Raw genomic sequence first — 24,297 nt, forward strand, 5'->3', positions numbered from 1 at the left:
ATATATATCTCCCCTCCTGTATATATATATATCTCCCCTCCTGTATATATATATATATCTCCCCTCCTGTATATATATATATCTCCCCTCCTGTATATATATATATATATCTCCCCTCCTGTATATATATATATATCTCCCCTCCTATATATATATATTTCCCCTCCTGTATATATATATCTCTCCCCTCCTGTATATATATATATATATATAATCTCCCCTCCTGTATATATATATATATCTCCCCTCCTGTATATATATATATCTCCCCTCCTGTATATATATATATCTCCCCTCCTGTATATATATATATATATCTCCCCTCCTGTATATATATATATTTCCCCCTCCTGTATATATATATATTTCCCCCTCCTGTATATATATATATATCTCCCCTCCTGTATATATATATATCTCCCCTCCTGTATATATATATATCTCCCCTCCTGTATATATATATATCTCCCCTCCTGTATATATATATCTCCCCCTCCTGTATATATATATATATATATATCTCCCCTCCTGTATATATATATATATCTCCCCTCCTGTATATATATATATATCTCCCCTCCTGTATATATATATATATATCTCCCCTCCTGTATATATATATATCTCCCCTCCTGTATATATATATATATATATATATCCCCTCCTGTATATATATATATCTCCCCTCCTGTATATATATATATCTCCCCTCCTATATATATATATATATATATCTCCCCTCCTGTATATATATATATATATATATCTCCCCTCCTGTATATATATATATATATATATATATATCTCCCCTCCTGTATATATATATATCTCCCCTCCTGTATATATATATATATCTCCCCTCCTGTATATATATATATATATCTCCCCTCCTGTATATATATATCTCCCCTCCTGTATATATATATCTCCCCTCCTGTATATATATATATCTCCCCTCCTGTATATATATATATCTCCCCCTCCTGTATATATATATCTCCCCTCCTGTATATATATATATACAGTGCCTACAAGTAGTATTCAACCCCCTGCAGATTTAGCAGGTTTGATAAGATGCAAATAAGTTAGAGCCTTCAAACTTCACACAAGAGCAGGATTTATTAACAGATGCATAAATCTTACAAACCAAAAAGTTATGTTGCTCAGTAAAATTTTAATAAATTTTAAACATACAAGTGTGGGTCAATTATTATTCAACCCCTAGGTTTAATATTTTGTGGAATAACCCTTGTTTGCAATTACAGCTAATAATCGTCTTTTATAAGACCTGATCAGGCCGGCACAGGTCTCTGGAGTTATCTTGGCCCACTCCTCCATGCAGATCTTCTCCAAGTTAGCTAGGTTCTTTGGGTGTCTCATGTGGACTTTAATCTTGAGCTCCTTCAACAAGTTTTCAATTGGGTTAAGGTCAGGAGACTGACTAGGCCACTCCAACACCTTGATTTTTTGCCTCTTGAACCAGGCCTTGGTTTTCTTGGCTGTGTGCTTTGGGTCGTTGTCTTGTTGGAAGATGAAATGACGACCCATCTTAAGATCCTTGATGGAGGAGCGGAGGTTCTTGGCCAAAATCTCCAGGTAGGCCTTGCTATCCATCTTCCCATGGATGCGGACCAGATGGCCAGGCCCCTTGGCTGAGAAACAGCCCCACAGCATGATGCTGCCACCACCATGCTTGGCTGTAGGGATGGTATTCTTGGGGTCGTATGCAGTGCCATCCAGTCTCCAAACGTCACGTGTGTGGTTGGCACCAAAGATCTCGATCTTGGTCTCATCAGACCAGAGAACCTTGAACCAGTCTGTCTCAGAGTCCTCCAAGTGATCATGAGCAAACTGTAGACGAGCCTTGACATGACGCTTTGAAAGTAAAGGTACCTTATGGACTCGTCTGGAACGGAGACCATTGCGGTGGAGTACGTTACTTATGGTATTGACTGAAACCAATGTCCCCACTGCCATGAGATCTTCCCGGAGCTCCTTCCTTGTTGTCCTTGGGTTAGCCTTGACTCTTTGGACAAGCCTGGCCTCGGCACGGGAGGAAACTTTCAAAGGCGGTCCAGGCCGTGGAAGGCTAACAGTAGTTCCATAAGCCTTCCACTTCCGGATGATGCTCCCAACAGTGGAGACAGGTAGGCCCAACTCCTTGGAAAGGGTTTTATACCCCTTGCCAGCCTTGTGACCCTCCACGATCTTGTCTCTGATGGCCTTGGAATGATCCTTTGTCTTTCCCATGTTGACCATGTATGAGTGCTGTTCACAAGTTTGGGGAGGGTCTTAAATAGTCAGAAAAGGCTGGAAAAAGAGATAATTAATCCAAACATGTGAAGCTCATTGTTCTTTGTGCCTGAAATGCTTCTTAATACTTTAGGGGAACCAAACAGAATTCTGGTGGTTTGAGGGGTTGAATAATAAATGACCCTCTGAATAAACTTTTCACAATTTAAAAAAAAAAACAAAGAAATAACATTCTTTTTTGCTGCAGTGCATTTCACACTTCCAGGCTGATCTACAGTCCAAATGTCACAATGCCAAGTTAATTCCGAATGTGTAAACCTGCTAAATCTGCAGGGGGTTGAATACTACTTGTAGGCACTGTATCTCCCCTCCTGTATATATATATATATATATATCTCCCCTCCTGTATATATATATATATATATATCTCCCCTCCTGTATATATATATATCTCCCCCTCCTGTATATATATTTCCCCCTCCTGTATACATATATATATCTCCCCTCCTGTATATATATATATCTTCCCCTCCTGTATATATATATCTCCCCTCCTGTATATATATATATATTTCCCCTCCTGTATATATATATATCTCCCCTCCTGTATATATATATATATTTCCCCTCCTGTATATATATATATCTCCCCTCCTGTATATATATATATATTTCCCCTCCTGTATATATATATCTCCCCTCCTGTATATATATATATATATATCTCCCCCTCCTGTATATATATATATATATATCTCCCCTCCTGTATATATATTTCCCCCTCCTGTATATATATATATCTTCCCCTCCTGTATATATATATCTCCCCCTCCTGTATATATATATATATTTCCCCCTCCTGTATATATATATATCTCCCCCTCCTGTATATATATATATATCTCCCCTCCTGTATATATATATATCTCCCCTCCCGTCTGTTCCTGCAGTTCTCTCTCCGGCCGCCAGGTGTCCTCTTCCTCCTCTGACGTCACATTTGTTCTGCGCAGGCGCTTTTGGTGGAAAATGAAACCCGACAAGTTCAGTGCCAGCTGTTCTCCTACGTCATCTCTTGGTAACCATGGCAGCAGAGACATCAATGTCCGCGTCAGAGCCCCGGTCACCAGGCAACCGGGCGGAGTTCTTTGACCGATGGCGTAAGTGTGACGTCAATAAGGCGGGGCGACGGCGCTGTGGGCGGAGTTATTGAGCAAGAGACTCAGAAACACGTGATGCAGGGGAAAGAAGACGGGAAACCGGCGAGAAGCCTGAGCGAGAGGAGGAGCGGGAGCTGAGAGACCCCCGAGAGAGAGAGAGACCCCCGGACAGGTGAGAGCCCGGGAGAGAGAGGAGCGGGAGCTGAGAGACCCCCGAGAGAGAGAGAGAGACCCTCGGACAGGTGAGAGCCCGGGAGAGAGAGGAGCGGGAGCTGAGAGACCCCGGAGAGAGAGAGAGAGACCCCCGGACAGGTGAGAGCCCGGGAGAGAGAGGAGCGGGAGCTGAGAGACCCCCGAGAGAGAGAGAGAGACCCTCGGACAGGTGAGAGCCCGGGAGAGAGAGGAGCGGGAGCTGAGAGACCCCCGAGAGAGAGAGAGAGACCCCCGGACAGGTGAGAGCCCGGGAGAGAGAGGAGCGGGAGCTGAGAGACCCCCGAGAGAGAGAGAGAGACCCCCGGACAGGTGAGAGCCCGGGAGAGAGAGGAGCGGGAGCTGAGAGACCCCCCGGACAGGTGAGAGCCCGGGAGAGAGAGGAGCGGGAGCTGAGAGACCCCCGAGAGAGAGAGAGAGAGACCCCCGGACAGGTGAGAGCCCGGGAGAGAGAGGAGCGGGAGCTGAGAGACCCCCCGGACAGGTGAGAGCCCGGGAGAGAGAGGAGCGGGAGCTGAGAGACCCCCGAGAGAGAGAGAGAGACCCTCGGACAGGTGAGAGCCCGGGAGAGAGAGGAGCGGGAGCTGAGAGACCCCCGAGAGAGAGAGAGACCCCCGGACAGGTGAGAGCCCGGGAGAGAGAGGAGCGGGAGCTGAGAGACCCCCGAGAGAGAGAGAGAGACCCTCGGACAGGTGAGAGCCCGGGAGAGAGAGGAGCGGGAGCTGAGAGACCCCCGAGAGAGAGAGAGAGACCCCCGGACAGGTGAGAGCCCGGGAGAGAGAGGAGCGGGAGCTGAGAGACCCCCGAGAGAGAGAGAGAGACCCCCGGACAGGTGAGAGCCCGGGAGAGAGAGGAGCGGGAGCTGAGAGACCCCCCGGACAGGTGAGAGCCCGGGAGAGAGAGGAGCGGGAGCTGAGAGACCCCCGAGAGAGAGAGAGAGACCCTCGGACAGGTGAGAGCCCGGGAGAGAGAGGAGCGGGAGCTGAGAGACCCCCGAGAGAGAGAGAGACCCCCGGACAGGTGAGAGCCCGGGAGAGAGAGGAGCGGGAGCTGAGAGACCCCCGAGAGAGAGAGAGAGACCCTCGGACAGGTGAGAGCCCGGGAGAGAGAGGAGCGGGAGCTGAGAGACCCCCGAGAGAGAGAGAGAGACCCTCGGACAGGTGAGAGCCCGGGAGAGAGAGGAGCGGGAGCTGAGAGACCCCCGAGAGAGAGAGAGAGACCCCCGGACAGGTGAGAGCCCGGGAGAGAGAGGAGCGGGAGCTGAGAGACCCCCGAGAGAGAGAGAGAGACCCCCGGACAGGTGAGAGCCCGGGAGAGAGAGGAGCGGGAGCTGAGAGACCCCCGAGAGAGAGAGAGAGACCCCCGGACAGGTGAGAGCCCGGGAGGGAGAGGAGCGGGAGCTGAGAGACCCCCGAGAGAGAGAGAGACCCTCGGACAGGTGAGAGCCCGGGAGAGAGAGGAGCGGGAGCTGAGAGACCCCCGAGAGAGACCCCCCCCGGACAGGTGAGAGCCCGGGAGAGAGAGGAGCGGGAGCTGAGAGACCCCCGAGAGAGAGAGAGACCCCCGGACAGGTGAGAGCCCGGGAGAGAGAGGAGCGGGAGCTGAGAGACCCCCGAGAGAGAGAGAGACCCCCGGACAGGTGAGAGCCCGGGAGAGAGAGGAGCGGGAGCTGAGAGACCCCCGAGAGAGAGAGAGACCCCCCCCGGACAGGTGAGAGCCCGGGAGAGAGAGGAGCGGGAGCTGAGAGACCCCCGAGAGAGAGAGAGAGACCCCCGGACAGGTGAGAGCCCGGGAGAGAGAGGAGCGGGAGCTGAGAGACCCCCGAGAGAGAGAGAGACCCCCGGACAGGTGAGAGCCCGGGAGAGAGAGGAGCGGGAGCTGAGAGACCCCCGAGAGAGAGAGAGAGAGAGACCCCCGGACAGGTGAGAGCCCGGGAGAGAGAGGAGCGGGAGCTGAGAGACCCCCGAGAGAGAGAGAGACCCCCGGACAGGTGAGAGCCCGGGAGGGAGAGGAGCGGGAGCTGAGAGACCCCCGAGAGAGAGAGAGACACCCCCGGACAGGTGAGAGCCCGGGAGAGAGAGGAGCGGGAGCTGAGAGACCCCCGAGAGAGAGAGAGAGACCCTCGGACAGGTGAGAGCCCGGGAGAGAGGAGCGGGAGCTGAGAGACCCCCGAGAGAGAGACCCCCGGACAGGTGAGAGCCCGGGAGAGAGAGGAGCGGGAGCTGAGAGACCCCCGAGAGAGAGAGACCCCCGGACAGGTGAGAGCCCGGGAGAGAGAGGAGCGGGAGCTGAGAGACCCCCGAGAGAGAGAGAGACACCCCCGGACAGGTGAGAGCCCGGGAGAGAGAGGAGCGGGAGCTGAGAGACCCCCGAGAGAGAGAGAGAGACCCTCGGACAGGTGAGAGCCCGGGAGGGAGAGGAGCGGGAGCTGAGAGACCCCCGAGAGAGAGAGAGAGACCCCCGGACAGGTGAGAGCCCGGGAGAGAGAGGAGCGGGAGCTGAGAGACCCCCGAGAGAGAGAGAGAGAGACCCTCGGACAGGTGAGAGCCCGGGAGAGAGAGGAGCGGGAGCTGAGAGACCCCCGAGAGAGAGAGAGACTCCCGGACAGGTGAGAGCCCGGGAGGGAGAGGAGCGGGAGCTGAGAGACCCCCGAGAGAGAGAGACCCCCGGACAGGTGAGAGCCCGGGAGAGAGAGGAGCGGGAGCTGAGAGACCCCCGAGAGAGAGAGAGACACCCCCGGACAGGTGAGAGCCCGGGAGAGAGAGGAGCGGGAGCTGAGAGACCCCCGAGAGAGAGAGAGAGAGACCCTCGGACAGGTGAGAGCCCGGGAGAGAGGAGCGGGAGCTGAGAGACCCCCGAGAGAGAGACCCCCGGACAGGTGAGAGCCCGGGAGAGAGAGGAGCGGGAGCTGAGAGACCCCCGAGAGAGAGAGAGAGACCCTCGGACAGGTGAGAGCCCGGGAGGGAGAGGAGCGGGAGCTGAGAGACCCCCGAGAGAGAGAGAGAGACCCCCGGACAGGTGAGAGCCCGGGAGAGAGAGGAGCGGGAGCTGAGAGACCCCCGAGAGAGAGAGAGAGAGACCCTCGGACAGGTGAGAGCCCGGGAGAGAGAGGAGCGGGAGCTGAGAGACCCCCGAGAGAGAGAGAGACTCCCGGACAGGTGAGAGCCCGGGAGGGAGAGGAGCGGGAGCTGAGAGACCCCCGAGAGAGAGAGACCCCCGGACAGGTGAGAGCCCGGGAGAGAGAGGAGCGGGAGCTGAGAGACCCCCGAGAGAGAGAGAGAGAGAGACCCCCGGACAGGTGAGAGCCCGGGAGAGAGAGGAGCGGGAGCTGAGAGACCCCCGAGAGAGAGAGAGAGACCCCCGGACAGGTGAGAGCCCGGGAGAGAGAGGAGCGGGAGCTGAGAGACCCCCGAGAGAGAGAGAGAGACCCTCGGACAGGTGAGAGCCCGGGAGAGAGAGGAGCGGGAGCTGAGAGACCCCCGAGAGAGAGAGAGAGAGACCCTCGGACAGGTGAGAGCCCGGGAGGGAGAGGAGCGGGAGCTGAGAGACCCCCGAGAGAGAGAGAGAGACCCCCGGACAGGTGAGAGCCCGGGAGAGAGAGGAGCGGGAGCTGAGAGACCCCTGAGACAGGTGAGAGCCCCGGAGAGAGAGGAGCGGGAGCTGAGAGACCCCCGAGACAGGGGAGAGAGGGGAGACCCCCGGGAGAGAGAGGAGCGGGAGCTGAGAGACCCCCGGACAGGTGAGAGCCCCGGAGGGAGAGGAGCGGGAGCTGAGAGACCCCTGAGACAGGTGAGAGCCACGGAGGGAGAGGAGCGGGAGCTGAGAGACCCCCGAGAGAGGTGAGTGCCCCGGATGGACAGGAGCGGGAGCTGAGAGACCCCCCGAGACAGGTGAGAGCCCCGGAGGGAGAGGAGCGGGAGCTGAGAGACCCCCGAGACAGGTGAGAGGGAGAGAGACCCCCGGGAGAGAGAGGAGGAGCAGGAGCTGAGAGACCCCCGGACAGGTGAGAGCCCAGGAGGGAGAGGGAGACCCCCGGGAGAGAGAGGGAGAGAGACCCCCGGACAGGTGAGAGCTCCCGCTCCTCTCACGGGGGTCTGAGAGACCCCCGAGACAGGGGAGAGCCCTGGAGGGAGAGAGAGTGGCATGTCCCCCGGGAGAGAGAGGAGGAGCGGGAGCTGAGAGACCACCGGACAGGTTAGAGCCCTGGAGGGAGAGGAGCGGGAGCTGAGAGACCCCCGAGACAGGTGAGAGCCCCGGAGGGAGAGAAAGTGGGGGGAGACCCCTGGGAGAGAGGGAAGGAGCGGGAACTGAGACACCCCCGGACAGGTGAGACCCCCCCCGGGAGGAAGACAGGAGAGACCCCCGAGACAGGGGAGAGAGGGAGGAGACCCCTGGGAAAGAGAGGCGGAGCGGGAGCTGAGAGGCCCCTAGACAGGGGAGACCCCCAGGAGGGAGAGGAGGAGCGGAGCTGGAGACCCCCGGACAGGTGAGACCCCCGGGGGAGAGAGGCGGAGCGGGAGCTGAGAGACCCCTGGGAGGGAGGGAGAGACCGTGGGGAGACCACCAGGAGAGAGAGGAGGAGTGGGAGCTGAGACCCCTGGACAGGTGAGACCCCCGGAGGGAGACAGGAGAGACCCCCAAGACAGGGGAGAGAGGTGAGACCCCCAGGAGGGAAAGGGAGAGAGAGGGCAGACCCCCGGACAGGTGAGAGCCCCGGGAGGGAGAGTGAGAGGGAGGGGAGACCCCCGGACAGGTGAGAGCCCCGAGAGGGAGAGAGAGACGGAGGTGAGACCCCCGGAGGGAGAGAGGGTAGACCCCGGACAGGTGAGACCCCCGGGAGGTTGAGAGAGACGGAGGGGAGACCCCCGGACTGGTGAGACCCCCAGGGGGAGGGGGAGAGAGGGGGGAGACCCCCGGGAGAGAAAGGAGGAGCGGGAGCTCAGAGACCCTCGGACAGGTGACCCCCATGAGGGAGAGAGAGAGGGGAGATCCCCGGACAGGTGAGACCCCCAGGAAGGAGACAGAGAGGGGAGACCTCCGGACAGGTGGGAGAGAGAGTGAGGGGAGACCCCCGGGAGGGAGAGAGAGGGGGGAGACCCCCAGACAGGTGAGATCCCCAGGAGGGAGAAAGAGGGAAGACCCCCGAGACAGGTGAGACCGCCGAGAGGGAGTGAGAGGGGAGAGTGAGAGAGAGAGGAGATGTCCCGGGAGTGAGAGAGGGGAGATCCCCCAGACAGGTGAGACCCCCGGTAGTGAGAGAGAGGGGGAGGACCCCGGGAAGGAGACAGAGAGGGGAGACCCCCATGAGGGAGAGATAGTGAAACCTCTGCATACATCAGGCAGAGACCACGAATCTCCCCTCCCCCCGTTCTGGCTCCAGGGCCCCCCCCGGTTGTGGCACCAGTGGCCCCCCTGTTCTGGATCCAGTACCCCCTACCATTGTGGCTCCAGTGCCCTACCCCCCCCCCCCCCCGCCATTGTGGCTCCAGTGCCCCCCCCCCCCCCCGTTGTCGCTCCAGTGCCCCCCCTCGTGGCTCCAGTACCCCCCCACCGTTGTGACTTCAGTGTGCCCCCCCCGTGGCTCCAATTCCCCCCCCCTCTCTTGCTCCGGTGGCCCCCCCCAGTTGTGGCTCTAGTACTCCCCCACCATTGTTGCTCCGGTGCCCCCCACCCGTTGTCGCTCCAGTGTTCACCCCTCGTGGCTCCAGTACCCCCCCCACCGTTGTGGCTTCAGTGTGCCCCCCCCCTGTGGCTCCAGTTCCCCCCCCCCCCCCCCGTTAGGGCTCCAATTCCCCCCCTTTCTTGCTCCGGTGGCCCCCCCCAGTTGTGGCTTTAGTACTCCCCCACCATTGTTGCTCCGGTGCCCCCCACCCGTTGTCGCTCCAGTAACCCCCACCATTGTGGCTCCAGTGTGCCCCCCCCGTTCTGGCTCCAATTCCCCCCCTGTTCTTGCTCCGGTGCCCCCCCCCCCGTTGTGGCTCCAGCACCCCCTGACTCTCCTTCTCCCTCTACAGGATGGTGATTCTCGGGGACGGCCGTGTGACGGGGGGTGCTGGCCGTAGACCCCTCCGGGTCGGCTTTTACGACATTGGGGCGACACTCGGCAAAGGCAACTTCGCGGTGGTGAAACTGGCGAGGCACAGAGTGACAAACACACAGGTAGTGGGGTGCAAGGGCCGGGTGTGAGGGGCGCAGCGGGGTCATCGGCCTCTCACCCTCCTCCTCCTCGCAGGTCGCCATTAAGATCATCGATAAAACGCGACTGGACCGCGCCAACCTGGAGAAGACGTATAGGGAGGTCGAGATCATGAAACGCCTGCGCCACCCCCACATCATCCGCCTCTACCAGGTGAGGGACGTGGAGCGTACCGCTGTATGTCCCCTCACCATCCTCACATGACCTCCCCCATGTACTGTGCCCCTCGCATGACCTCCCCCACGTACTGCGCCCCTCGCATGACCTCCCCCACGTACTGCGCCCCTCGCATGACCTCCCCCACGTACTGCGCCCCTCGCATGACCTCCCCCACGTACTGCGCCCCTCGCATGACCTCCCCCACGTACTGTGCCCCTCGCATGACCTCCCCCACGTACTGCGCCCCTCGCATGACCTCCCCCACGTACTGCGCCCCTCGCATGACCTCCCCCACGTACTGCGCCCCTCGCATGACCTCCCCCACGTACTGCGCCCCTCGCATGACCTCCCCCACGTACTGCGCCCCTCGCATGACCTCCCCCACGTACTGCGCCCCTCGCATGACCTCCCCCACGTACTGCGCCCCTCGCATGACCTCCCCCACGTACTGCGCCCCTCGCATGACCTCCCCCACGTACTGTGCTGCCTCGCATGACCTCCCCCACGTACTGTGCCCCTCTGTCTTCAGATGAGCCCCTCTCCCTCCCTCTCGCCGCTCCCTTGGCCCTCCCTCTGCCCCTCGCCCTCCCTCTGCGCCGCTCCCTTGGCCCTCCCTCTGCGCCCCTCCCTCTGCCCCTCGCCCTCCCTCTGCGCCGCTCCCCTTGCCCTCCGCCCCTCGCTGCCATTACTCTTCTCTCTTGTTGCAGGTGATGGAGACCAAAGATATGATTTATATCGTCACAGAATACGCCAAAAATGGGGAGTTATTTGGTGAGTGTGGCGCCGGTGTTGCTGGTAGCACAGACCTACTTTATGTCACGGTCTGACCCCGGTGTGTCCTGCAGATTACCTGACCGTCCGCGGGCGCCTGTCTGAGGAGGAAGCCAGAGCCAAATTCCTGCAGATCCTGTCCGCTGTGGAGTATTGTCATTCCCAGAACATTGTCCACCGAGACCTAAAGACAGAGAACCTGCTGCTGAGCGAGGGCATGGACGTCAAGCTGGCTGGTGAGCCAGGGGGTAGGACGGGCTGGTACCGTGAGACCAACAGGCCCTGGTGAAGGTGGCCCTAATGAGGAGGTAGCCTCAACCCTGGTGAGGGTGGCCCTGACGTGGAGGTAGTCTCAAGCCTGGTGAGGGTGGCCCTGACGAGGAGGTATCCCCAACCCTGGTGAGGGTGGCCCTGACGAGGAGGTAGCCCCAACCTTGGTGAGGGTGGCCCTGATGAGGAGGTAGCCCCAACCCCGGTGAGGGTGGCCCTGACGAGGAGGTAGCCCCAACCTTGGTGAGGGTGGCCCTGACGAGGAGGTATCCCCAACCCCGGTGAGGGTGGCCCTGACGAGGAGGTATCCCCAACCCTGGTGAGGGTGGCCCTGACGAGGAGGTATCCCCAACCCCGGTGAGGGTGGCCCTGACGAGGAGGTATCCCCAACCCTGGTGAGGGTGGCCCTGATGAGGAGGTATCCCCAACCCTGGTGAGGGTGGCCCTGACGAGGAGGTATCCCCAACCCCGGTGAGGGTGGCCCTGACGAGGAGGTATCCCCAACCCTGGTGAGGGTGGCCCTGACGAGGAGGTATCGCCAACCCTGGTGAGGGTGGCCCTGACGAGGAGGTATCCCCAACCCTGGTGAGGGTGGCCCTGACGAGGAGGTATCCCCAACCCTGGTGAGGGTGGCCCTGACGAGGAGGTATCCCCAACCCTGGTGAGGGTGGCCCTGACGAGGAGGTATCCCCAACCCTGGTGAGGGTGGCCCTGACGAGGAGGTATCCCCAACCCTGGTGAGGGTGGCCCTGACGAGGAGGTATCCCCAACCCTGGTGAGGGTGGCCCTGACGAGGAGGTATCCCCAACCCTGGTGAGGGTGGCCCTGACGAGGAGGTATCCCCAACCCTGGTGAGGGTGGCCCTGACGAGGAGGTATCCCCAACCCTGGTGAGGGTGGCCCTGACGAGGAGGTATCCCCAACCCTGGTGAGGGTGGCCCTGACGAGGAGGTAGCCTCAACCCTGGTGAGGGTGGCCGTGAGGAAGTGGTAGAATGAGTCCTAGTGAGGGTGGCCCTGAGGAGGTGGTAGGACAGGGCCTGCTGAGGGTGGTCCTGAGGATTAGTGGGTAGGATTGGCCATGGTGAGGATGGCCCTGAAGAGGAGGTAGGTGTTATGAATGGGTCGCCGAGGAAAAAAAAAACAACACAAGCTAAGTCTTAGAAAACCAGAGAAGTTGGTAACTATGCAGACTGCAGAACCCGGATTCTAACACGCAACTAGCAGCAGTCGTGGAGCGTTCCTACATTGGTCCTAGACGCCTCGTCACAACCGGAGAGCTAAATAAGCCTAAAGCAGGAAAAGAGGAAAACTAACTGCCCCAGAGCAGACCCCAAAGGAAAGACAGCCCCCCACATGTATTGACGGTGAAACAAGATGAAAGCACATACAAAGGCAGGAAAATAGGCTGAGCAAACGATGGGGCCATACTAACTAGAAAGGACAGGAAAGGAAAGACACTGTCTGCAATCTGCCAAACACCCTACCAAAAATAATGTCCAACACATCTGATAGCAAAATTAACCCTGAAGTCGCTAGACTTCTCCCACTATATCAGCACTCTGAAATATTCTGAGACAGAGCAAAAAGAGGCCAATCTAATAAGGGACAAAAAAAAGCAAATTGGCAAATACAGATAAATAAGAGTGGAAATTCAGCACAGCACAGCCCAGCCGGGCTGGCTGACCACACAAAAAACTGAATTGACCAACAAAGGCAAGTGTGAACATTAGCAAAAACAAACTTAACTTGAGAAGACTGGAACAGAGCTGAGTCCAAGACCTGAGAAGCAGACTGAATCACCAGCACCCGGATAGGGCGTCGGCTGTCTTATATCCAGTCTGATACTCCAGAGAGCAAATCGTTATCCTCCTCACCAGGTGGCAGATCACTACCAATTAAACCAACCTCACTACCTCTTGACACCACCAGAGGGAGAGCGGAAGGAGAACTCTCAACTGGTGGAGCAGAAAATGAGCTCATAACCGGTCGGCCTGGTGAGGGTGGCCCTGAGGAGGAGGTAGCTTATTCCTGCTGAGGGGGTGGCTGTGAGGTGGTGGTAGAATGGGGCCTAGTGAGGGTGGCCCTGAAGAGGTGGTAGGACAGGACTGGTGAGGGCGGCCCTGAGGAGGGAGTAGCTCGGGCCCTGGTGACAGAGGGCGTTGAGGATGATGGCACAAGTGGTAACAGGTTGTAACAAAGACTCTTAATGTTTCTCTGCAGATTTTGGATTCGGTAACTTCTACATTGAGGGTCGGCCCCTCAATACCTGGTGTGGGAGCCCCCCGTATGCTGCCCCAGAAGTGTTCCAGGGAAAGGAGTATGAGGGGCCTCTACTGGATGTCTGGGTGAGTCCTGCGTGACTTGGCGGGAATGTGATGTACGCTATACGGGGGTGCGTAGATATTGCCCCGGTGTTGGGTGCTATGTATATAGTGTATCTATACCTGGTATATTAAGTTGTTACACACATCCTGGCATCCGCCATGCCACCACTGGTGCTGCTGGCTTGGGCCACGTCTGGTGCTGCTGGCTTGGGCCCCCCCCTGGAGCTGCTGGCTTGGGCCCCCCCCTGGAGCTGCTGGCTTGGGCCCCCCCCTGGAGCTGCTGGCTTGGGCCCCCCCTGGAGCTGCTGGCTTGGGCCCCCCCCTGGAGCTGCTGGCTTGGGCCCCCCCCTGGAGCTGCTGGCTTGGGCCCCCCCCTGGAGCTGCTGGCTTGGGCCCCCCCCTGGAGGTGCTGGCTTGGGCCCCCTCTGGAGGTGCTGGCTTGGGCCCCCTCTGGAGGTGCTGGCTTGGGCCCCCTCTGGAGGTGCTGGCTTGGGCCCCCTCTGGAGGTGCTGGCTTGGGCCCCCTCTGGAGCTGCTGGCTTAAGTTACGTCTCTTCCTCTCCTCAGAGTTTGGGGGTCGTCCTTTATGTTTTGCTTTGTGGATCGTTTCCCTTTGATGGACCGAACCTCCCGGCTGTGCGGCAGAGGGTTCTAGATGGCCGCTTTCGAATCCCATACTACATGTCACAAGGTGAGTGGCTGGCTGATGTGGACAGTAGCGGCTGTCATGTCCTTTACGTGTTGGTCCTAGTGGAGGGTTGGGGTTGATGTGCCCTCCATGGTTTTCCACCTTATCCCCCATTAACTGATTCTTGTGCTGTCGCCTCCAGACTGTGAGTCTCTGCTGCGCCGGATGCTGGTGGTCGACCCAGCGAAGCGGCTGAGCATTGCACAGATTCGACAGCACCGTTGGTTCCAGGGTGCAGCCCCCCGTGAGCCCACCCTGCACTCCAACCATCTGGCACCCCAGCCCTGCATACAAGTTCTGGCCATCATGCAGAGTCTGGGCATCGACAGAGAGCGCACCCTGCAGGTGAGTGGCTGTACTATCTGGCTCTGTGCGACTCCTCATGGCAGCGCTAAGTCCCAGAGTGATGCTTGTCTTGCTCTCGCAGGCTCTGCAGCACGACGCCTATGATCATTATGCCGCCATCTACTACCTCCTGGTGGAGCGGCTGCAGGGGTCGCGGCTTGGACAGTCCCCAGTAGCCGAAACCAAAGCCTCACTGGCCTGTGGGAAGGTAAGTGCCCTGGGGGGCGGCAGTCAGGACTCTGGAGGGGGACGGTTGGGACTCTGGAGGGGGGAGGGGGTGGGACATGTCCAATGCTGCATTTCTGATCCACGGTCTTCTCCTCTGCAGGCCTCCTCCTCCTCAGCCGGCTTGTCCCTCTTGTGTCAGCAGCGGGCAACGGGCACAGATTACGATTGTGAGCTCAGTGGTACGCTGCAGGTGAGGGATCTGACCTGATATTTCCCACACACATAGATCATATGCTCGCACCTGCGTCCGCCATTTACTTGCCTCCTCTGCTCTTGTCGCAGTCTCTGCTGTGTCTCGGAGAGCTGTCTGTTCCTGTGTCGCCCCCTTGTCCTCCTCTAGTGCTGGAAGCTTCGTTACTTGAGGGCCGGCTGCTGTATGAGAAGATCCTGAGGAGCCGGCGTCCCAGCCTCGTGACCCCAGGTACCAGGCAGCGGCTGGATTCCTCTGTGCTGCTTTTCGGCCGTGTTGCTGTGTGCACTTATGGATTTCCCTCCTCTTGCAGATATTCTTGTTTCCTCCACACCTTCCCCTTGTAACAGTCTAGAGAATTGTCTGAGACCGTCCGGCCTCCATCCACTGCTGGGCGCCACTAACCCATGCCCCACGGCGCCCCTCAGTACCCAGTCCGCTACTCCAGTCCTGCAGCATCAGGGAGTCCTCTCTCCCAATCGTCTCCTGCCCGTCACCTTCCAGGAGGGGCGCCGAGCATCCGACACCTACCTGACACTAGGTGAGTCCTTACTGGTTATAGACTGGGGGCTTCATTCTGAGATTGGGGGCAGACCCCCGATAATCCCCTCCCCTAATCACTACTCATGTGTCAGTGTGTGGCAACTAATGTGCAAACCTTCTAAGCCGGTGTGGGAAAAGGCTGCAAAGAACACGAGGGGTTAATAGTTTATTGTATCAATTAGCAACATACAAAGTGAAGAAAAGGGAAATGTAAATCAGGTCAGTGTCTGGTGACCGCCCGTCACCCCCCCCCCCCCTCCTTAGTGTCTGGTGACCGCCCTTCGCCCCCCCCCCTCCTCAGTGTCGGGTGACCGCCCTTCGCCCCCCCCTCCTCAGTGTCTGGTGACCGCCCGTTGCCCCCCCCTCCTCAGTTTCTGGTGACCGCCCGTCGTCCCCCCCCCCTCCTCAGTGTCTGGTGACCGCCCGTCGCCCCCCCCTCCTCAGTGTCTGGTGACCGCCTGTCGCCCCCCCCCTCAGTGTCTGGTGACCGCCTGTGGCATTGGCTGCTCCAGGTAAGTTTATCAGTAACTAGGATCCCCAAGTCCGATTTCCCCAGTGGTTTCCCGTTCAGTGTGTAATGGTGATAGTGATTCCTTCTTCCCATGTGTATAACCTTACATTTATCATTGGTAAACCCCATCTGCCACCTTTCCGCCCAAGTTCCCAACTTATCCAGATCCATCTGTAGCAGAATACTACCATACTTTAGCTGGTTATCAGGGGCCGTTGTCCGGCTGCAGAATAAATCTGGAGCCGATCAGACGCCTTGTCCTCGTTACATGATGGGTCAGGGTCAGTTGGGATTTCTCAGCAATGAGGACACCATTAATCCTAAAAAGTATCCGTCTCCATTTGCTGAACTGCAGCCCCAAACCAGACGGACCATCCTCCATGCGTTACTGTTCTTGCCGACCTTCATTATTGTACCGCTCTCCAGACCTTCAGGAACAATCTGCTTATGCTACAGCCCAATATTCCCCATCTTACTCCTGATTCCAGAGACCCGCTGACATTTCTTTTCAGCACAAATCTCGTGTTTTATCTGGCTGATGCAGTATAACTACCTTGTGTCTTGTTGCTGATTACCACCTGTTCGGTAAATTGGTTTCTAATGCACTCGACTATAATCTATAATAATAAATGCCCTAAGCAGCTTCCGGTTGTAACAACTTCCGTCCAGTTGTAACCGGTGACGTCACCACACACACACACGCACATGTTAACCCTCAACACACCACACCGCCTCAACACACACTCCTCTCACCTTTCACCTCCACTCACGTCCACTCACTCTTTCACTCCACATACGTTCCATTCTCTCACTCCGTTTCTCATACTCACACCGTCATCGTCGCTGCCCCGACATCTTCCTCCGCCGCCGTGATCCTGGATCCAGACGTTCTCCAGGCCGCCGACATGTTCTTGCGGCGACGCCATCTTGGATTTCGTGAAATCCCGCGATATTCAAGATGGCGTCGCCGCAAGAACATGTCGCCGGCGTGGACAACGTCTGGATCCAGGATGGCGCCGGCGGAAGAAGATGTCGGGGATCGTGGAGCAGCGGCGATGACGGCGTGAGTATGAGAGACGGAGTGAGAGAAGGGGTCGTATGTGGAGTGAAAGAGTGAGTGGAGATGGTGAAAGGTGAGAGGAGTGTGTGTGTGTTGAGGGTTAACATGGCAAGAGGTGTGATGCTGTCGCATCCTCCCGATGTGATAGCATCGGGCCATAATCTAGTTCTTCAATATCCCTGACTGTACAAGTGACAGGTGACCCATGGGAAGTGATGACCGTGACGGGCGCTCACTGAATACTAATGGCGGATTTACATTTCTCTTCATTTATTTTGTGTTTTCTTAATTGATGAAAATAAATTAATAACACTTGTACATATGAAGGCGAGTGCGCGTGTGCATATTGCGTGTTGTGTATGTAGATACTGTAATGCTGCTACTCGGGGGCAGGATGAGGCATCATGGGAAATGTTTCTATTTAAAAGTCCGGCTGGTTAATTTCACTCCTCATAAATCGCATCACAGGAAACCCTGAGTACAGCCCGGCGTAAAGTGAGACATAAGGTTAACAGTCCATACCATGGCAATCCTGCGCTCTGCACCCCCACAGACCGTGTGTCAGACTACCAGGCCCCATTTCACAGTGTGACCCACACCCAGGAGTGGAGATCTGGTGAGCAGCTCTCCTGTCCAGCGCTTCAGCTGCTCTCACTAAACCCAGCCCTGCCACGGCCTTCATGTACGAGGTCATTACTGTAGGTCTACATCACATAGGACATCCAGCAGCCATGTGTGTATGTGGTGTGTACGACCAGTGTGTGTGTGTGTGTGTGTGTGTGTGTGTAGAACGTGTACAGACAGTGTGTGTGTACAGACAGTGTGTGTGTGTATGGTATGTATATAGTGTGTACGGACAGTGTGTGTGTATGGTATGTATATAGTGTGTACAGACAGTGTGTGTGTATGGTATGTATATAGTGTGTACGGACAGTGTATGTAGTCTGTGTGTGTATATAGTGTGTACGGACAGTGTATGTAGTCTGTGTGTGTATATAGTGTGTACGGACAGTGTGTATGTATGGTATGTATATAGTGTGTACAGACAGTGTGTATGTATGGTATGTATATAGTGTGTACGGACAGTGTGTATGTATGGTATGTATATAGTGTGTACGGACAGTGTGTGTGTATGGTATGTATATAGTGTGTACGGACAGTGTGTGTGTATGGTATGTATATAGTGTGTACGGACAGTGTGTGTGTATGGTATGTATATAGTGTGTACGGACAGTGTGTGTGTATGGTATGTATATAGTGTGTACGGACAGTGTGTGTATATAGTGTGTACGGTAAGTGTGTGTGTATGGTATGTATATAGTGTGTACGGACAGTGTGTGTGTATGGTATGTATATAGTGTGTACGGACAGTGTGTGTAGTCTGTGTGTGTATATAATGTGTACGGACAGTGTGTGTATATAGTGTGTACGGACAGTGTGTGTAGTCTATGTGTGTGTACGGACAGTGTATGTAGTCTGTGTGTGTATATAGTGTGTACGGACATTGTATGTAGTCTGTGTGTGTATATAGTGTGTACGGACATTGTATGTAGTCTGTGTGTGTATATAGTGTGTACGGACATTGTATGTAGTCTGTGTGTGTATATAGTGTGTACGGACAGTGTATGTAGTCTGTGTGTGTATATAGTGTGTACGGACAGTGTATGTAGTCTGTGTGTGTATATAGTGTGTACGGACAGTGTATGTAGTCTGTGTGTGTATACAGTGTGTACGGACAGTGTATGTAGTCTGTGTGTATACAGTGTGTACGGACAGTGTGTGTAGTCTGTGTGTGTATACAGTGTGTACGGACAGTGTGTGTAGTCTGTGTGTGTATACAGTGTGTACGGACAGTGTGTGTAGTCTGTGTGTGTATACAGTGTGTACGGACAGTGTGTGTAGTCTGTGTGTGTATACAGTGTGTACGGACAGTGTATGTAGTCTGTGTGTGTATACAGTGTGTACGGACAGTGTATGTAGTCTGTGTGTATACAGTGTGTACGGACAGTGTGTGTAGTCTGTGTGTGTATACAGTGTGTACGGACAGTGTGTGTAGTCTGTGTGTGTATACAGTGTGTACGGACAGTGTATGTAGTCTGTGTGTGTATACACTGTGTACGGACATTGTATGTAGTCTGTGTGTATATAGTGTGTACGGACAGTGTATGTAGTCTGTGTGTGTATATAGTGTGTACGGACAGTGTATGTAGTCTGTGTGTGTATATAGTGTGTACGGACAGTGTGTGTAGTCTGTGTGTGTATATAGTGTGTACGGACATTGTATGTAGTCTGTGTGTGTATATAGTGTGTACGGACAGTGTGTATGGTATGTATATAGTGTGTACGGACAGTGTGTGTATATGGTATGTATATAGTGTGTACAGACAGTGTGTGTGTGTACGGACAGTGTGTGTGTATGGTATGTATATAGTGTGTACAGACAGTGTGTGTGTACGGACAGTGTGTGTGTATGGTATGTATATAGTGTGTACAGACAGTGTGTGTGTACGGACAGTGTGTGTGTATGGTATGTATATAGTGTGTACGGACAGTGTGTGTGTATGGTATGTATATAGTGTGTACGGACAGTGTGTGTGTATGGTATGTATATAGTGTGTACGGACAGTGTGTGTGTATGGTGTGTATATAGTGTGTACGGACAGTGTGTGTAGTCTGTGTGTGTATATAATGTGTACGGACAGTGTGTGTATATAGTGTGTACGGACAGTGTGTGTAGTCTATGTGTGTGTACGGACAGTGTATGTAGTCTGTGTGTGTATATAGTGTGTACGGACATTGTATGTAGTCTGTGTGTGTATATAGTGTGTACGGACATTGTATGTAGTCTGTGTGTGTATATAGTGTGTACGGACAGTGTATGTAGTCTGTGTGTGTATATAGTGTGTACGGACAGTGTATGTAGTCTGTGTGTGTATATAGTGTGTACGGACATTGTATGTAGTCTGTGTGTGTATACAGTGTGTACGGACAGTGTATGTAGTCTGTGTGTGTATATAGTGTGTACGGACATTGTATGTAGTCTGTGTGTGTATATAGTGTGTACGGACATTGTAGTCTGTGTGTGTATATAGTGTGTACGGACAGTGTATGTAGTCTGTGTGTGTATATAGTGTGTACGGACATTGTATGTAGTCTGTGTGTGTATACAGTGTGTACGGACAGTGTATGTAGTCTGTGTGTATACAGTGTGTACGGACAGTGTGTGTAGTCTGTGTGTGTATACAGTGTGTACGGACAGTGTGTGTAGTCTGTGTGTGTATACAGTGTGTACGGACAGTGTATGTAGTCTGTGTGTGTATATAGTGTGTACGGACATTGTATGTAGTCTGTGTGTATATAGTGTGTACGGACAGTGTATGTAGTCTGTGTGTGTATATAGTGTGTACGGACAGTGTGTGTAGTCTGTGTGTGTATATAGTGTGTACGGACATTGTATGTAGTCTGTGTGTGTATATAATGTGTACGGACAGTGTATGTAGTCTGTGTGTGTGTACGGACAGTGTATGTAGTCTGTGTGTATACAGTGTGTACGGACAGTGTGTGTAGTCTGTGTGTGTATACAGTGTGTACGGACAGTGTGTGTAGTCTGTGTGTGTATACAGTGTGTACGGACAGTGTGTGTAGTCTGTGTGTGTGTATATAGTGTGTACGGACAGTGTATGTAGTCTGTGTGTATATAGTGTGTACGGACATTGTATGTAGTCTGTGTGTGTATACAGTGTGTACGGACAGTGTATGTAGTCTGTGTGTATACAGTGTGTACGGACAGTGTGTGTAGTCTGTGTGTGTATACAGTGTGTACGGACAGTGTATGTAGTCTGTGTGTATACAGTGTGTACGGACAGTGTGTGTAGTCTGTGTGTGTATACAGTGTGTACGGACATTGTATGTAGTCTGTGTGTGTATACAGTGTGTACGGACAGTGTATGTAGTCTGTGTGTATACAGTGTGTACGGACAGTGTGTGTAGTCTGTGTGTATACAGTGTGTACGGACAGTGTATGTAGTCTGTGTGTATACAGTGTGTACGGACAGTGTGTGTAGTCTGTGTGTGTATACAGTGTGTACGGACAGTGTATGTAGTCTGTGTGTGTATACAGTGTGTACGGACATTGTATGTAGTCTGTGTGTATATAGTGTGTACGGACAGTGTATGTAGTCTGTGTGTATATAGTGTGTACGGACAGTTTGTGTAGTCTGTGTGTGTATATAGTGTGTACGGACAGTGTATGTAGTCTGTGTGTGTATATAATGTGTACGGACAGTGTATGTAGTCTGTGTGTATATAGTGTGTACGGACAGTGTGTGTAGTCTGTGTGTGTATACAGTGTGTACGGACAGTGTATGTAGTCTGTGTGTATATAATGTGTACGGACAGTGTGTGTAGTCTGTGTGTGTATACAGTGTGTACGGACAGTGTATGTAGTCTGTGTGTATATAATGTGTACGGACAGTGTATGTAGTCTGTGTGTGTATATAGTGTGTACGGACAGTGTATGTAGTCTGTGTGTGTATACAGTGTGTACGGACAGTGTATGTAGTCTGTGTGTGTATACAGTGTGTACGGACAGTGTATGTAGTCTGTGTGTGTATACAGTGTGTACGGACATTGTATGTAGTCTGTGTGTGTATATAGTGTGTACGGACAGTGTGTGTAGTCTGTGTGTGTATACAGTGTGTACGGACAGTGTATGTAGTCTGTGTGTGTATACAGTGTGTACGGACAGTGTGTGTAGTCTGTGTGTATATAATGTGTACGGACAGTGTGTGTATATAGTGTGTACGGACAGTGTATGTAGTCTGTGTGTGTGTATATAGTGTGTACGGACAGTGTATGTAGTCTGTGTGTGTATATAGTGTGTACGGACAGTGTATGTAGTCTGTGTGTGTATATAGTGTGTACGGACAGTGTGTGTAGTCTGTGTGTATATAATGTGTACGGACAGTGTGTGTATACAGTGTGTACGGACAGTGTATGTAGTCTGTGTGTATACAGTGTGTACGGACAGTGTGTGTAGTCTGTGTGTGTATACAGTGTGTACGGACAGTGTGTGTAGTCTGTGTGTGTATACAGTGTGTACGGACAGTGTGTGTAGTCTGTGTGTGTATACAGTGTGTACGGACAGTGTATGTAGTCTGTGTGTGTATACAGTGTGTACGGACAGTGTATGTAGTCTGTGTGTATACAGTGTGTACGGACAGTGTGTGTAGTCTGTGTGTGTATACAGTGTGTACGGACAGTGTGTGTAGTCTGTGTGTGTATACAGTGTGTACGGACAGTGTATGTAGTCTGTGTGTGTGTATACACTGTGTACGGACATTGTATGTAGTCTGTGTGTATATAGTGTGTACGGACAGTGTATGTAGTCTGTGTGTGTATATAGTGTGTACGGACAGTGTGTGTAGTCTGTGTGTGTATATAGTGTGTACGGACAGTGTGTGTAGTCTGTGTGTGTATATAGTGTGTACGGACATTGTATGTAGTCTGTGTGTGTATATAGTGTGTACGGACAGTGTGTATGGTATGTATATAGTGTGTACGGACAGTGTGTGTATATGGTATGTATATAGTGTGTACAGACAGTGTGTGTGTGTACGGACAGTGTGTGTGTATGGTATGTATATAGTGTGTACAGACAGTGTGTGTGTACGGACAGTGTGTGTGTATGGTATGTATATAGTGTGTACAGACAGTGTGTGTGTACGGACAGTGTGTGTGTATGGTATGTATATAGTGTGTACGGACAGTGTGTGTGTATGGTATGTATATAGTGTGTACGGACAGTGTGTGTGTGTATGGTATGTATATAGTGTGTACGGACAGTGTGTGTATATAGTGTGTACGGACAGTGTGTGTGTATGGTATGTATATAGTGTGTACGGACAGTGTGTGTGTATGGTGTGTATATAGTGTGTACGGACAGTGTGTGTAGTCTGTGTGTGTATATAATGTGTACGGACAGTGTGTGTATATAGTGTGTACGGACAGTGTGTGTAGTCTATGTGTGTGTACGGACAGTGTATGTAGTCTGTGTGTGTATATAATGTGTACGGACATTGTATGTAGTCTGTGTGTGTATATAGTGTGTACGGACATTGTATGTAGTCTGTGTGTGTATATAGTGTGTACGGACAGTGTATGTAGTCTGTGTGTGTATATAGTGTGTACGGACAGTGTATGTAGTCTGTGTGTGTATATAGTGTGTACGGACATTGTATGTAGTCTGTGTGTGTATACAGTGTGTACGGACAGTGTATGTAGTCTGTGTGTGTATATAGTGTGTACGGACATTGTATGTAGTCTGTGTGTGTATATAGTGTGTACGGACATTGTAGTCTGTGTGTGTATATAGTGTGTACGGACAGTGTATGTAGTCTGTGTGTGTATATAGTGTGTACGGACATTGTATGTAGTCTGTGTGTGTATACAGTGTGTACGGACAGTGTATGTAGTCTGTGTGTATACAGTGTGTACGGACAGTGTGTGTAGTCTGTGTGTGTATACAGTGTGTACGGACAGTGTGTGTAGTCTGTGTGTGTATACAGTGTGTACGGACAGTGTATGTAGTCTGTGTGTGTATACAGTGTGTACGGACATTGTATGTAGTCTGTGTGTATATAGTGTGTACGGACATTGTATGTAGTCTGTGTGTATATAGTGTGTACGGACAGTGTATGTAGTCTGTGTGTGTATATAGTGTGTACGGACAGTGTGTGTAGTCTGTGTGTGTATATAGTGTGTACGGACATTGTATATAATGTGTACGGACAGTGTATGTAGTCTGTGTGTGTGTACGGACAGTGTATGTAGTCTGTGTGTATACAGTGTGTACGGACAGTGTGTGTAGTCTGTGTGTGTATACAGTGTGTACGGACAGTGTGTGTAGTCTGTGTGTGTATACAGTGTGTACGGACAGTGTGTGTAGTCTGTGTGTGTGTATATAGTGTGTACGGACAGTGTATGTAGTCTGTGTGTATATAGTGTGTACGGACATTGTATGTAGTCTGTGTGTGTATACAGTGTGTACGGACAGTGTATGTAGTCTGTGTGTATACAGTGTGTACGGACAGTGTGTGTAGTCTGTGTGTGTATACAGTGTGTACGGACAGTGTATGTAGTCTGTGTATACAGTGTGTACGGACAGTGTGTGTAGTCTGTGTGTGTATACAGTGTGTACGGACATTGTATGTAGTCTGTGTGTGTATACAGTGTGTACGGACAGTGTATGTAGTCTGTGTGTATACAGTGTGTACGGACAGTGTGTGTAGTCTGTGTGTATACAGTGTGTACGGACAGTGTATGTAGTCTGTGTGTATACAGTGTGTACGGACAGTGTGTGTAGTCTGTGTGTGTATACAGTGTGTACGGACA

General features: G+C 53.2%; 1 protein-coding gene across 6 annotated transcripts in view; it reads left to right on the forward strand.

Annotated features, from left to right (window-relative positions):
• The first annotated feature begins 3,390 nt into the window (after nucleotides 1-3,390).
• SIK1 (salt inducible kinase 1) overlaps nucleotides 3,391-24,297 on the forward strand; it is a 29,111-nt gene continuing 8,204 nt past the window's right edge. Inside the window, exons 1-13 of one of the 6 annotated variants that reach the window (XM_073564713.1) lie at nucleotides 3,447-3,532; nucleotides 6,797-6,844; nucleotides 9,635-9,779; nucleotides 9,853-9,969; nucleotides 10,683-10,746; nucleotides 10,821-10,982; nucleotides 13,238-13,362; nucleotides 13,908-14,031; nucleotides 14,171-14,373; nucleotides 14,456-14,581; nucleotides 14,702-14,791; nucleotides 14,884-15,022; nucleotides 15,105-15,332. In XM_073564713.1, the coding sequence (XP_073420814.1) occupies nucleotides 9,636-9,779; nucleotides 9,853-9,969; nucleotides 10,683-10,746; nucleotides 10,821-10,982; nucleotides 13,238-13,362; nucleotides 13,908-14,031; nucleotides 14,171-14,373; nucleotides 14,456-14,581; nucleotides 14,702-14,791; nucleotides 14,884-15,022; nucleotides 15,105-15,332 (1,522 nt within the window). In that variant the 5' untranslated portion in view covers nucleotides 3,447-3,532; nucleotides 6,797-6,844; nucleotide 9,635. The other 5 variants (XM_073564712.1, XM_073564715.1, XM_073564717.1 and 2 more) reach the window with 5 other exon arrangements.

This window comes from Dendrobates tinctorius, unplaced genomic scaffold, assembly GCF_039654945.1.
Source record: "Dendrobates tinctorius isolate UK_male_01 unplaced genomic scaffold, ASM3965494v1 ptg000475l, whole genome shotgun sequence".
Classification (NCBI taxonomy): Eukaryota; Metazoa; Chordata; class Amphibia; order Anura; family Dendrobatidae; genus Dendrobates; species Dendrobates tinctorius.